This window comes from Leopardus geoffroyi, chromosome A1 (assembly GCF_018350155.1).
Source record: "Leopardus geoffroyi isolate Oge1 chromosome A1, O.geoffroyi_Oge1_pat1.0, whole genome shotgun sequence".
Lineage (NCBI taxonomy): Eukaryota > Metazoa > Chordata > Mammalia > Carnivora > Felidae > Leopardus > Leopardus geoffroyi.
Window position 1 is genome coordinate 119,708,106 of NC_059326.1, and position 15,250 is coordinate 119,723,355.

The 15,250-nt window shown below is 40.5% G+C and overlaps 1 protein-coding gene across 1 annotated transcript in view; it reads left to right on the plus strand.

Moving 5' to 3' along the window:
• Positions 1 to 3,186: 3,186 nt before the first annotated feature.
• Positions 3,187 to 15,250, plus strand: part of KCTD16 (potassium channel tetramerization domain containing 16) — a 258,260-nt gene continuing 246,196 nt past the window's right edge. Inside the window, exons 1-2 of the mRNA XM_045492522.1 lie at positions 3,187 to 4,067; positions 4,437 to 5,615. Of these exons, the coding sequence (XP_045348478.1) occupies positions 4,784 to 5,615 (832 nt within the window). The 5' untranslated portion in view covers positions 3,187 to 4,067; positions 4,437 to 4,783. The remainder of the gene's footprint in view (positions 4,068 to 4,436; positions 5,616 to 15,250) is intronic.

Sequence of the window (15,250 nt, forward strand, 5' to 3'; positions counted from 1 at the left end):
CTTCCCCTTAGAGAAATCTGTTGCTGTGTGTTCAGTCTTTGGGCCGAGTGTGGCATCCCACAGTGTTTCAGGGGAGAGCTGCCAGAAGAGAACAATAACACTAGCTGTGTTATCTGCTGACACGGAGGACAGATATACGCTTACAGCCTAGACTTGGCTTCTTGCCTCTTGTTAAGGCACCAAGCAGCTGGGCTCACTGACAGCCTCCCTGAGACACAGGCGCTTACTCCAGCACTATTTAAATCTCTCTATATGGTGTATTGCTTTGTTTCCTTCAAGCCCGTTATCTCCTTAATCTCACTTCTCATTTGTTTGCATCCCTAGCCTAAAGGAACAAGAAAATGTATTCATCAGAAGATGCTAACCCAGGATCTGCAGACCCCAGGTGAATAGGCTTCAGGCCAATCTGGAACCAAATCCCTGACCTCTCAAAAGATGAGAGAGATACCCAAGCACTGTTGATTTCTGGAGGCTCTAGGTAGATTAAAAAGTAAATATACCTAAAGAGGGTTAAGAAAACAGTCATGTATTTCTAACAATTTAACATCATAAATTAATATTTTAAGCCCCCAAATATAAAGCAATACAACTGTGCAAAGCACAGGACACTTACAGTATTTATTAAACAATACGAATTCAGAGTGCATCTCAGGTGATGTGGTCCAATATGGGTCATGAGGTGAAGGTTATCTGGTGAATGTTTTATTTTTTCCATCCTCAGAGTGTGTCTGTGTGAGTGTGTATGTAATCTCATTTCAAAATGAAGGTTCACTGTCAAAATTCAAGGAGTTCTGGGAATGTAAGTCTCTGCCCACATTGCTCCCTGGTTTCCTCTTTTTATTCGGACCTTTCTGAGAGGCTCTGCCCCTGACATTGAATGCAAACTTTTAGTCTTGTTTATTTATTTTCTAGATTTCTTAAGATTCTCCAGCCAGTCCATTATCCAAAAGAGGTTAAGAACTACTTGTCTCAAAAATAGCCTAACCTTTGAAACCCAGACCAACGAACAAAACTCCTCAATTTTTAAATTCAGAATCCTCTTATTTAAATGGTAAGATCTTTTGGACTTGCAATTTAACTGAATATTGAAAACTCTTTAAAATGACCTGCCATTTTTTTCCCCAAATGTGTAGCCTTGAAATTCTTGTTTTCTTTATTTGCTTCCACTCTATCCCTATTCTAGAATACGTGCACTTAAAAAAAAGGACACTGGTCGTAATGAATTGGCAGTGGTCTAACCCTTCCTCCCCGCCCCCTACTCCACAGCTGTGTGACCTTGTGGAAGTTCTTTCCCTCTCTGGTCCTCAGATTCCGTATCCCTGAGATAGTAATTCCTATTTCTCAAGTTCTTTTGAGCTTTAATTTTTTTTTAATGTTTATTTATTATGGAGAGACGGAGAGACAGAGCATGAGCACAGGAGGGGCAGAGAGAGGAGGAGGCACAGAATTGGAAGCAGGCTCCAGGCTCCGAGCTGTCAGTACAGAGTCCAACGCGGGGCTCAAACCCACAAACCATGAGATCACGACCTGAGCCGAAGCTGGACGCCCAACCGACTGAGCCACCCAGGCACCCCTCAAGTTCCTTTGAGCTTTAAAAGGCTATGGTTTTTCTCATTCCTGTTCCCCACTTCCTGCCCAACTGTCCCCAGAATATTTTAATACCCAATCTCCAAAGTTGTTGTCATGGTGTATTGGCTATTCTGTTAGAAACAAAATGAAGCATTTGCTTATTTTTAACTGGGACAAACCCAGTACTTAGTGAGCATAGACTCAGACTCATTTCTTTCCTTGTTCTGTTGGCAGCTAACTTTTTATTCTGTCATCATGGTGAATAGTGTGTGTCTAATAATACTTAAACCAATACAAAAACTTTAAAATAAAGAAAAAATCTAACTTGTGGCTCAGGTTAAGTGGTCAATTACAGATCTGCACTGATAGTGTATAGACACTAGATGGCGATACAATTGCACCAAATAATAAACATTTCCTTGATTGGTCCAGCATTAAAATCCCAATGATTGAGGCCAGAACAGGTTAATACATTAGTTAAAGGAAAAAAGTCAAATATAATCAGGTGTTGGAGTGTTAGCTAACACTCTGAATGTGTTCAGTAACCTGATACTTATTGAAAGAACAGATTGTTAAACTAGAAATTAATTTATCCTGCTGTTGAGTCTATCTTTAAGCTACTTCTCAGGGCAAGAGTTGGCAATAACACATGATCCCTTAAAATGTATCTAATTCATACTTTTGTCTCCATTTTTGGTTTTCATTTTTTTAAAGTAGCAATTATTTGGGATGGAGTTTGCCTCACATATATTATTCATAGATGAAATGCTATATTCTGATTAGGAGTGTAAGTCCTAAGACACTGGCATTTTAAAGGAGAAATGGCCGACTTACTGTAAGCTGTTGGCTGGGCCATTATTGACTGGCGGGATCGACTGGAAGCACTTTGTTAGTGGATTAGGTTGCCCTGGAAATGCCTTCCTGAAACTATAATGATGCACTTAAGGAAGCCCTCTGGGACCTGAGTAAAATGTCTCTTAGCCGGGAGTGTCTTCCCCTGAAGTCCTCTTGGGATGAGTTGGGAGGGGGCTGGGGACGTCCGAAGAGATGCTCAGTAAAGAAACAGCCCCAGAAAAAGGTTGCAGGTAACAATTTCTATCAGGTAAGCGAAGATAATGACTTACTGATGTAAACTGTGGGCTTTCTGAGGGTATCAGTGCCTCATGCATGCTTTGGAAAGAACATGGATAATTCCAGAGAGATTGTATTTATTTATTCATGCTGGGCAGGTGTGTCGGGGGGAGAAGGATGGAGAAGAGGGAAAAAAAGAGGGCATCTGAATGTGGACATGGTTTAATCCCCTTTGATTTTAAAGAAAAGCCACTTTGTACCTTGATTACTGGGGTTCATTTGGTGTGCTTTTTTTCTTTAAAAAAAAAAAAAAGCTTTTAGAGGGGAAATTTGTCCTTCAGCAAAAATTCAGTGCCTGTGCAAAGATTTGTTTGTGGATTTCCAAATGCATAATCACTTGTGTTTATGTCACCGCTGGGTTGGGGGGCTTATTTCTGGGGAATGGTGGTGGCGGTGGAGGTGTAAAGGCGGGAAGAAAAGGAAAGCGAAGGCCCTTGCAAACTCCAGACTCGCGGACAGGACGCCCAGGGAAGTGGTTGCGCGGCGGCGCCGCGGCGCCGCGTCCCCGCGTCCCCGCCCCAAGCCTGGAGCTCGGGAGTCGCGTGCTGTGGCCAGTGCGCAGCGTCCCCGTGCAGTCCTGGCGACCTGTCACCGAGGACGACGTGACTCGGAGCTTCCTCCGCTTTCTCCAAGCCCTATTCCTTTAAGATGATGTAATAGTCATTTCCCTGGATGGTATCTTGCCTGCACTGCTGAAACAACAGCATCCGAACTGCACTGGGAACTGTGGAACCACCCAGCTCCGCCGCCAGCCAGAGAAGCCCGAGCTTGAGCCCCCCGCGGCCCCTCCGCGCTGCGGCGGCCGGGCTGAGCGGCTCGCGGCGGTTCCCAGCGCCTCCCACCTGCCTGCGAACATGGGAGTCCGTTTGCCCTTGCCCGGCAGGTGGGGTGGCTACCTGGGACCCCAGCAAGGCATATCTGTCTTTCTGTTTCTGGGCTTTCTGAAAGGCTTCTAAGTCCCAGTACCTTTTGCAACTCTTCTTTTGTTTTAAGGATTCTTTCTAAAGGTTCTCCCCCACCTTTTTTTCCCCCCACTGGAGAAGCTTTGTCTGGATATTTTTCTCTGCCTCGCTTCTTCAACCCAACCACCTCTCATCACGCTTTAACTTTTTTGTGACTTGTTTCAACTTGGGATTGGGAGTGAATACATACCTATATACATACATACAGATATACATTTATATAAATATTTATATATATATATATATAAAAACATTATTTTCTAAGAGCACATCTCTCCTGCACTTTTCATTGATACCTCTATCCTTTACCTCTTCGGGATTTGACAAGCTCCAGATGGTGGCTGTGGATTCTGACTGCTTTGCAAATGGGTATTTCTTCACAGGAGCTGGGTTTTCAGCACTAAGGTAAGTTCTGAGACTTCTTGCTTTTCCTGATCAGCAGGGAGGAAAAATCCCCTTTTAGAAGTTGAAAATCTTGTATCCCTTTTTAAGGCAGAAATACAAATAGAAATATTTTTAATGATGATTGCTGGGGACAGAGGCATATGAATAAACATGTAGACACAAAATAGCTTGTGAGAAGCCATGATTTAGTTGAATGGCTGAAATCAGTAGTTCCAGGGCTGCTTATGTCAAATAATCTCTCCCTCCCTCCCTTCCTTCCTCCCTCCCTTATTCCCTCCCTCCCTCTCCCTCCCTCTCCTCTCTCCAGCGGTGTCTCTTTTTCTGACTCATGCTGGGTTTGAGGAAATAATTTTCTCTCTTTTCCTTCAGACGGACCTCTGAGTAACTGGGGACTTGGCCTGCCTTGCCTACTGAGCTTGGGGCAGATGCTCCACATCTGAGCTTGGGGCAGATCGGATGGAGATGAGTTGATTATATTCTATGAAGTAATAGCTCACCACCAGCCAGGGTTTAAACTACTTTTGCAGCATCACTTCACCTGTGGACTCTTCTAAATTTTGCTTGCTTGGGGAAAAAACTGGGGTAAGAGAGAAGGTCATTTTTAAGAAGTTAGCATCCTTCTCCCTCTTTGACAAGTTGATGCAAAGGATAAGGCTGTGACTCCATTGGATTGCGCCTTCAAATCAAAATAGGAGAAGCAAAAGAAGACAGGGACAATGGCTTTGAGTGGAAACTGTAGTCGTTATTATCCTCGAGAACAAGGGGCTGCAGTTCCCAACTCCTTCCCTGAGGTCGTGGAGCTGAATGTTGGCGGTCAAGTTTATTTCACCCGCCATTCCACATTAATAAGCATCCCTCATTCCTTCCTGTGGAAAATGTTTTCCCCAAAGAGGGACACGGCTAACGATCTAGCCAAGGACTCCAAAGGAAGGTTTTTCATTGACAGAGACGGATTCTTGTTCCGTTATATTCTGGACTATCTCAGGGACAGGCAGGTGGTCCTGCCTGATCACTTTCCAGAAAGGGGAAGACTGAAAAGGGAAGCTGAGTATTTCCAGCTCCCAGACTTGGTCAAACTCCTGACCCCTGATGAGATCAAGCAAAGCCCGGACGAATTCTGCCATAGTGACTTTGAAGATGCCTCCCAAGGAAGCGACACGAGAATCTGCCCTCCTTCCTCAGTGCTCCCTGCAGACCGCAAGTGGGGCTTCATTACTGTGGGCTACAGGGGGTCCTGCACCATGGGCAGAGAGGGGCAGGCAGATGCCAAGTTTCGTAGAGTTCCTCGGATTTTGGTTTGTGGAAGGATTTCTTTGGCAAAAGAAGTCTTTGGAGAAACTTTGAATGAGAGCAGAGACCCTGACCGAGCCCCAGAAAGATACACCTCCAGATTTTATCTCAAATTCAAGCATCTGGAAAGGGCTTTTGATATGTTGTCAGAGTGTGGATTCCACATGGTGGCCTGTAACTCCTCAGTGACAGCATCTTTTGTCAACCAATATACAGATGACAAGATCTGGTCAAGCTACACTGAATATGTCTTCTACCGTAAGTACAAAGGGTTCTTTCTATTTTTCATCTGTATCAATTCTCTCTACAGATGTTTGTTGCTTGTACGTTCAGTCAGGGTCTAAGGAATACTCTGGGTTTTGTTTGTCTGTTTTTGTTTTTAAACTCCTGAGGTATAGCTAGAATACTAGAGCCTATAATTCGGCTCTCATGTCTATCTAAGCAACTCTCATCTGTTTTACCAATGACATCACAGAATATTCAGAGGCCTCAGAAATCACAAGATGCAAATGATACTGGTTTAGGTGATATGGGGAATGAAAGCAGACATGTATGTCTGTTTGCCAGATATCGAGTTGTGAGGATAAGATGATGGTTAGAACTTGGCTGTTGGTCCACAGGAGACTGGCAGACTCAGAGTGAATGTAGTGGTGCTGTCCATTCTTTTATCAGAACTTTGGGATCTGTAAAGCCAGTTTCTGGAGACTTGCTTTCCTTTAGGGGCTTTGAAACACAAATGGATTTAATACCAAATGATGTGGTCTTGCTTAGATAGATGGCAGTATAGACTGATAAAAAGACCCCCTATCTGCCCCACCAAGTCTGAAACTTGCTTTTATAGGCTTTAGAAATCTATCTGATTCTTTAGCATTTTGTACTGAGACTTGAGTTGCACTGCAGACTTCATTGTACTGAACTTTGTCTAAGATCCGTCTAAAAGGAACTAGATCTTTGAGAATTGTCAATCACAAGCAAGTATCTCCAGACAGCTGAGGTGATAGAATTACTGACATCAAAGGAAATGGGAGGGGGTAAAAGGAATGGAAGCAGTTGTTCTGAGGCATTTTAAATAAGCACTTAGAGGTCAGTCCATTTGCTTAAATGATGACATAAGGTACACGTTGCTATGTTTTATGAAATGGCATTGTTCTAAATAAACTTTAAGCCTTGATCTCTGGAGGGGGAACAGTAAATCAGTCTGTAAAGTTTAGTGCTTGATTTAACAGTTGATTTTTAACAAGGCCTGGGGGTTGGGTGAAGAGAATTCCATAAGAAATGTTTCCAGTTTAAAATTCAGTTTCCTCTTATTTTAAGGTAAATCCATAAATTCGGGGGATTAAAATGTCTATTTCTTTTTTAAACATAAAAGTATGACTGAATGTCCTGGACTGATTTTTGCCTACAGTTGTGTTTATTCATGTGGAGATGGTTCTGGGAACCCTGGTTAAAGAGGCTAGTGGCAAGCTGAGTTGTTCTGTGCTGGGTTATGGCACATTTGATTTTTAGAAGTGAGGACACATGGACTGTGTGGAAAGGACAGCCTGTGGAGAAAAATGGAATCAGCTATCAGTTCAAAACCATATTGATGTGTAATAACAAGCATTATTTGGTCCAACAAACCTATCAATGGCCTTTATCTATAATCTATATCTTCCTCTATGATGGAGCTTAGTCACTAGATACCACCCCACGGGTGGTGAGATAAGACTCTAGCTTTTTAGCCTTCTATAAAGGAATCTGACATTATCTGTAATTCTATAGAACAAATATCTCTTCCTAACTTTTTGGAAAAATGCATCTTAGAAAGAGTTCAAATCTAGGTTTGTGATATTTACTTTGTTCTCCAATTTCTAATATTCGAAAACAGCATCTTAAGAAGCTTTAGGCAAGTAAATGAAAACACACCCACCATAACCATCTCAAAAAAGACCACATTAGATTTCTATCACTTGCTCATCTAAACGAAACCCAGAAATGTATTTGCCTGCTAGCTCAGTGACATTTGTGTGTTCATCAAAGACTCATACGTCTAACACTATGTCCTCTGTAAATTGCTCTGAACAGGTTCTGCTCTGCTGATCATATAATTGCTTCCTTCTTTGTTGGGTTTCTGAGAGGTTGCTGAGGAGCAGTTTGCTCTTCATCACTAATGGACAGGCTAGCACAAGCACAATGCAACTTCATATTGCACAGCGTATATATCATATATGATATACTTCCCTTTGTATGTAACATCCAGAGCTAAGTATTAACTCTTCCTCTGTCTTAGGACCAATAAAACTGACAGCTGGCTTTCTAGGGTGCATAACAGCTTCTGTGCAGACGCTTAACCATAATTATTTAATTAGAAGCTGCCAACTGTGCCTATATAAGCATTAATTCATCAAGCTGTTGTGCTTGGGTTAATGGGCTGAAACTATGGGAGGTGCTCTAAAGCAGGAAGTTGACTATGCAAAGATGCTCTTCATCCAGCATTAGCCCTGCCCAGCCCTGCCTAGTGCTGCTTAGCCCTGCCTAGCACTGCCCAGCACGTAGCTCCGGTGTGCCCTGTGTGAGCAGAGCACTTGGAACCACCACCTGAGGGACTGAAAGGGGCAGCATGTGTCCCCAGGAGCACCTCCACATCCTTAAAAAAACCCAAAAAAATCAATCAGCCAAACAGCAAACAAAAAAAAGATGCTCTTTGAGAGAAACTCAACATGCTCCTAGGTTTTAAAAAAATTGTATTGTATACACAAACTCCTTAGATCCAAAGAATTAACTCCAAACAATCAGACACTTCTAATAACCCAGGGATAATACAAAGTCATTCTTCCTGGTTCCATAACACAATAAAAAGTGAACAGTGAGAAATGAATACATTACATATGTTGGCTGACAGTCATGGGGGAGATCCCTTTCTTTCCCTGTTTGCCCTATTTTCTTACAAGTTTTCCAAGGGGAAATTGAAAGACCAAATCCTCCCTGTCAATTATTAACAGGTTAGATTCTTGTCTTATTTAATCTTAATGTAGACCTAGAATTGATGGTCAACATCAGGTAGACTGAGTGTTTAGTTAATGGAGAACTATGAACAATTAAAGTCAATAGGTGTGTGTATGTGTTGAAGAGGGTGGTAAGAAATGTGTTTGTCTACATTGCTTACACACCAAAATATGATATGTGAGATGCTATGGATTATGATTCATTTATCCCCAACTAGGAAAGTATGACTGATGTAAGAGCACAGAAAAGAAATGTCTAGCCAGGATTCCCTCACAAAGCATTATAGATATGTCCTTTGTTTTAAAACAGTGATAAGGTAACTTTCCTTCTCTCCCACCCCACTACTAGGTGAATAATTACCTCTCTTTTCTCTTCAAGCATTGCATAGAAGGCAATAACACAGAGAATAACTTTTTGACTCACCTGTAAATGTAATGGGAGCTCAGTAATTTGGAAAAGAAAAGTCCTGATTTTGAACCAGAGATTCAGGAGCTCTTCACACCACTTAGGAATGAAATCACAGGTGCAGAAAAATAAATGAACCTTTCAGTTAGGCCATCTTCCAATGCCCAAGAGTCAGAAGATTGTTGTCGGTTGGAGAGAACTATAAACAATTTTTAAAATCCTACTCATGAGTGAGTTCCTTCAGATAAATGCCTGAAACACTCAAATTCAAAGGAATTTGCCTCTAATAAAACTGTGATAACATGACAAGTAGGGAGTTTAATTCATAGGATGCTACTTCAAAAACATTCACTCTGAGGTCTGTGAATTATAGTAGAGACATCAACTCATCACCTTTTCAACAAATTGCTGCTTGTCAGTGTGTTTTAATCTTTCATCTCTTTATTTCCTTAAATTTAAAGGGTCGTTTCCACAAAACTCTCTAAATGGCTTTATGTACTGTTAATCTTAAAAATGAAGCTGGCAGTTATTTTACCAGCAACAATGGGTTTATTCAGGAATAATAGAGAATTGCAATTCAGGACAAGCAAGCTATGGCAAAACCATAGGCAAACTCAAGAACAAAGGAGAAAAATTATCTTTTATAGAAGGGAGGGGTGGGGGTGGGGATTTGAGAAGGGCTGTTACAAACAAAAAACCCATTGGAGTAAACTAGGGGTTCTCAGTATAATGGCTTGTCATTGGCTAATTTGTGACAATCTCTTATTGGCTGGGGCTTTTGCCAGGGAGAGTAGAAAATGTTTCTTTCCTCTGCAGGATAGTAAAGCAGTATGGACTTGCAAGGTCCATCTCTTCCTGTTGGGTCTGCAATTGATGACAAGTGTTTAGGTGTGAGAGCTTTCCATTCTGGGATCTGGATTCCACTTTAAATGAGCTTTCCTTTTGTAAAATTTTCACAGCACATAACTTCAGGGCTGTTGACTGAGACGGGGTATTGGAGAAGAGTCAATCAGAAAGTGATTACTCAGAATTCAACTGTATGACCTTGTATTGGGAAGAAATATGTGGTTGTGGCCACCGTGAGTAATTTACCCAACATTGACTTTGGAAAGCTTCAGTAAGAGGGTTTATTCTTTTTTTTTTTTTTAACGTTTTTATTTATTTTGGGGACAGAGAGAGACAGAGCATGAACGGGGGAGGGGCAGAGGGAGAGGGAGACACAGAATCGGAAGCAGGCTCCAGGCTCTCTGAGCCATCAGCCCAGAGCCTGACGCGGGGCTCGAACTCAAGAACCGCGAGATCGTGACCTGAGCTGAAGTCGGACGCTTAACCGACTGAGCCACCCAGGCACCCCAAGAGGGTTTATTCTTAACAGGTAGCAATGCATCTATCCTGAAATTATTCTAGCTCTTTTTCTACTGGTTACTCAAAAGATACCAATGATAACTTTTGTTTTATTGCCCAGAGAGATATGATGTTGTCACGTTCAAAATGAAGTGAAAGAGCAATGTAGTCAAAACTGTGAAGGATTGGTCTTTACCACCACCTACCTCTCCTCTTTCTGAGTTGTTTCGCTGTCTTCTCCAGCTTAGATACTCTCTTTTGGTCCTGTTTTAGTCATTCCTGCTTTCAAGTTATTTCTCTCCATTGTCAGTAAAAATTCTCTTCTGCCATGTATTTAGAATACTTCTAGGGCAAGGTGTTACTTTTCTCAGGGGTTTTGGTACACAAGAAACCCTTTGATAGTTGTAGATCAGGTGACTTTGCATCTTGAAGAGAGTGCTCTTAAGGCATGAGGCTTTTTAATGTAGAACTTAAAAATATAGCACAATTTAAATATAAGGCTTTATCATGAAGTCAAAGTTGACCCATGTGTGGGCAGATATGGAATGGTAATAGTGATGGCAAAGGGTAGGTGTATGGATGTAATTTTTAAAAATCTCTTTAAGGTGCTGTGCTCTGAGCATTGGTTTCAATATAACAGTGATATAAGCATGCTAGTAAAATATTTTCTTCCACTATTTTCACTTTCATGCCAAACAAGATATGTCACTTGAGCCCAGCCCCTTGTGCAAATTCAAGTACCTTCTTCCTAGGTCTGTAGCATCACTGAATGAATTTGGCAGCAAAAGAAGTGTCAGTATGTGGGCAGAATGGGGAGGTCTCTGAGACTGCCCTTAAGTAGTGTCTCAACATGTTAAAAAATATGTATATATTATACGTATATTTATAAATATTATATTTATTTTATATATTTATATATAAATATATATTTATAAATATATAAATATTTATAAGTATTTATTATATATATTTATAAATATTGTAATATTTATATATATATATGTAAATGGAAAGAGAAGACCAAATATGTTCCTGACAGCCTAATGAGGTTAACATTGTATCAAAGAAATTAGAAATGGAAATAGCTGAGAATGTGCCATTTGGAACACCTCCAACATGAATAATGGAGAGAGTATGCATCCAATATACAGAAGAAAGTTCTTCAGAAATGGACACATGGACGCTCAGTTTCTGCAGCATAACTATTGTTCTTGTTCTTTGTTCTTTGTTATGGCTTTCCTCAAATGCTGTATTTCTTGGCAAGTCAGTTAAAAAAACTTCACGCAGAAATTTTCAGATGCATCCAAATGTAGACACCAAGTTCCAATAATTACAATTAACATTACAAGAGCAATCTTGTATTATAGATATTCATACCTACTTTCCCTTCTGTCTGCACTGCGTTATTTTGAAGCAAATTTCAGACATCAATCATTTCATTCATCCACAAATACAATACTGTATGTTTCTAAAATAAAATGAAAATAAAATATAACACAAATACTGTTATCACATATAAAATTAGTAATTCTTTAATATCATCTAATATCTAATTGATGTTAACACTTCTTTAATTCTGTTACAATATTTTTTAAAGTTGGCTTCTTGAGTCAAGATTCAGATAAGGTCTATTGTCTTTGCTACTTCTTTTTTCATTCAAAATTAAAAAAAAAAACCTGTATTTAAACCATATGCAACAAAGTAGCAAAATGTATATATTAAATCTTTTTTTTTTTTTTTTTTGAGAGAGAGAAAGAGCATGAGAGTGAGAAAGTGAGAGAGAGGGAGATAAAGAGAATCTTAAGCAGGCTCCAGCCCCACTGATGTGGGGTTTGATCTCATGACCTGAGATCATGACCTGAGCCAAAATTAAGAGTCAGAAGTTTAAATGACTAAGCCACCCAGGTACCCCTTAAATCTCTTTTAATCTCCCCTTCCTCCCTTCCTCCCTCTCTTCCTTCCTTCCTTCCTTCCTTCCTTCCTTCCTTCCTTCCTTCCTTCCTAGTTCCTTCTTCCCTCCCTCCTTCCCGTCCTTTCTGTTTGTTTGAAGAAACCAAATTGCTTGCCATGTTCAATATCCAGCATTCTGGTTTTACTTATGCATCTATATGATCTTTGTGATTTCATTAAAACATTTTTTTTTCCTGAGCCTTACATTTTTTGTGAATTCATTAGATCTGGACTCTAGATTCTAGTTTCTAGAGACTAGATCAGATTCAAGTTCAGTATTTCCGTCAAGAAATCTTAATAAATGATGGCAAGTCCATTTTTTAAATTATTGAAGTGTAATTAACATACAGTATTACATTAGTTTCAAGTTTACAATGTAATGATTCAACAGTTTAATACATTACTCAGTGCTCATCATAATAAGTATACTCTTAATCCCCTTTATTTCACCCAAGGCAAGTCCATTTTTAATTTTTAATTTGCTTTAGAAGGCAGTAAAAGAAACCCTTATTTTTCTTTCTAGTAATTTAAGAACTATTTAATATTCCATTATTGTTTTTATCATGAAAATGGGCTAATATCATGGGTACAATGAGCTTACTGAGATGTACAGTGGGTCCCATAGACTGGGAAGAGGAATCATTTTGGGTGAGAAAGTTCCTCTCCTGGCTATTCACATTTTATATTCTTGGATTCTTTCAACTGTATTGAACTGCACTTGAACTCATCATTTGTATTCCCCCAAACCTGTTCTCTTCTTGTGTTCCTTATCATAGTAATTGGCATAATTAGTTACTCATTCTCCCAGGGGAGAATGAAGCCTGGGTGGCATCCCTGACTCTTCCTTCTTCCCAGCATATGGCAAGTCCCATTGGTTCTTCTTCATCTCGCTCAAGTCCATCCATTTCTTTCTACCACCACCGATGCTACCCTGGTCCAGACCACCAGCACTGCTTTTTGTTGCTTCTTAAACCTGGGAGCTTCCGAGTGAGATGAAACACTGTCATGGGGCTGACATGGGGAGCCTGATATGGGGCTAGATCTCACGAATCGTGAGATCATGATATCATGATCTCAACACCATATCACTACCTCAAGCCTGTGTCCTTGGAGCACCTTCTGGGAGCAGGGAAGGCCAGCAGAAAGCACATTCCAAGGACAGGGGAGGGGTGGATGAGCTTCTGATTTGCCTGGGTCCAGCTCATGTGTCAACCAGTGGCTACGTCCCCTTGATCACCTCTCCCAACACTTTTCTAGACTACTACAAAGAAACTTAAATTTTCCTCCCTACCTCAAATTCAGTGTAATCCCCTTTGGATCTCTTCTCCCTGCTGCAAAAATGGTGAGATTTCTGAAATGTGAGTTTGACCATGTCATTCCTGCTTAAAGTTCTTCATTGCCTTACAACTGCTCTTATAAGTTAAATGCAAACTCCTTACCAGGAATCACATCTCTTTATGAAATGACCACAGTTTCCTTCCTCAGAATCTTCTGTTGCCATCCTGCCCTTTGCATTTTTAATATCAGCTATACTTGATTTCTTTAAGTTCCTGAATGCTGTTATATACTTGCTTGGTTTTGTATGTGATGTTCTGTATGCCTGGAATTCTGCCTCCATCTGCTTTGATGAACTACACCTTCAGGTCCCAATCTAGAGATTATCTTTTCTGGGAAGTCTTTCCTAGTCTATCATATCTGGATTGGGGATCCCTTACCTTTGACCCGAGGACCTTATTCTCCTTTACTGTGGCACACATAATATTGTATTATAATTGATTATTTAATGGTGTCTTTAACATTACCTGTAAACTTTATGAAGATAGGAATTGTATCTGTCATGTTCGTCACAATACCTGGCACAGTATCTGGACTACACGTAGGTCCTCCATAAATATTTTTCAGAAGAATGAGAAATAGATGCCCCCTACAGAGTTCTATTATGGTCCCAGATGCCACTGTTTGCATATACCATTACATTATCTCTTTACAGAACAACTAAAGAACAGCGATGGAGTGATGATACTTTAAATCATAACAACAGCATTTCCAAACTTCCACTAAGTGCTTTGGGCACTCAGATAAGCACTTTACATACAAATTGGAAATCTTACCAAAAGATTTGCTCTTAGCACCTGCACCCACTGAGATGCTAGCTCAAAGGGACTGAGAAAAACACTTAGCAGCAGCAAAGGCTCATGTGGTCTCCTTTTAGTTGGTTCACCCAAGCAGGAGCAAATTGAAGGTGGGGTGTGGCCATGGTTTAAGGAACAACCTAGGAGGGACTCGAGATTCAAAAAAGTGCTTCAAAATAGAGAAAGTAGCTCCAGTAGGAAGAGAACTGTACCAGAATGCAAAGAATGTTATGAGACCAACATGTTGTCTTCTTAATTCTCTTACCGCTAAGGTATTCCATTTCCTCCTCCCTGCCTTCCTAGGCAGCAGAACATGGTAATTAAGGGCCTCGGTTTTGAGGTCCAGACTGCTCGAGCTTGAACCCCTAGCTATTGGGATCCCTGGCAAATTATTTTACTTCTGTGCTTCATTTTCCTCACCTGTAAAATGGAGGTGAAGACAGTTCCTGACTCATAGAATCGAATGGGTTGCTATATATAAAGCGCTTATGACAGTGCCTGGCACCCGGTCAGTGCTGTGAAAGTGTTAGTAATTACCAGGATGGCTGGAAATACTGGACGGAGGAGACACAGTTGCTTTCTTTAAATAACGACCTGATTCTTTCTGATACTCCCCTGGACACTTTGCCCAGTATGTTGATTCTATGCATTTTGAAACAATCAAACAAACACATCCACAAATATTTTTAAAAAGGAGATTCAAACTGTGCATTTTACTTGAATCTGAATATGTATAAAAGGAAACACCCCAAAAGCCTTCAAATTCTAGTAACTCTTTTCTTCCCCTGGCTATTCCATCATGGGAGTCATTAATAGTGCCTTTCCCTCCACCTTGTTTTCAACTTGTGGCTTTTCAGAACCTAGGCTGATATGAGGCAGAAATGAAATTTAAGAATACGACTTAAATTATATATTCAGTCACTGCAGAATTAGAATAACCTTTTATGAATCTCAACCTAGAGAATATTCTCCTTCATGGTGACAGAAAATGGTTATTGAGCATTCCACTGACAATAGGATCATTCAAACTGCTCCAAAAAAAAGAAAACCAGACATTTCACTCCACACTGAGTAGCT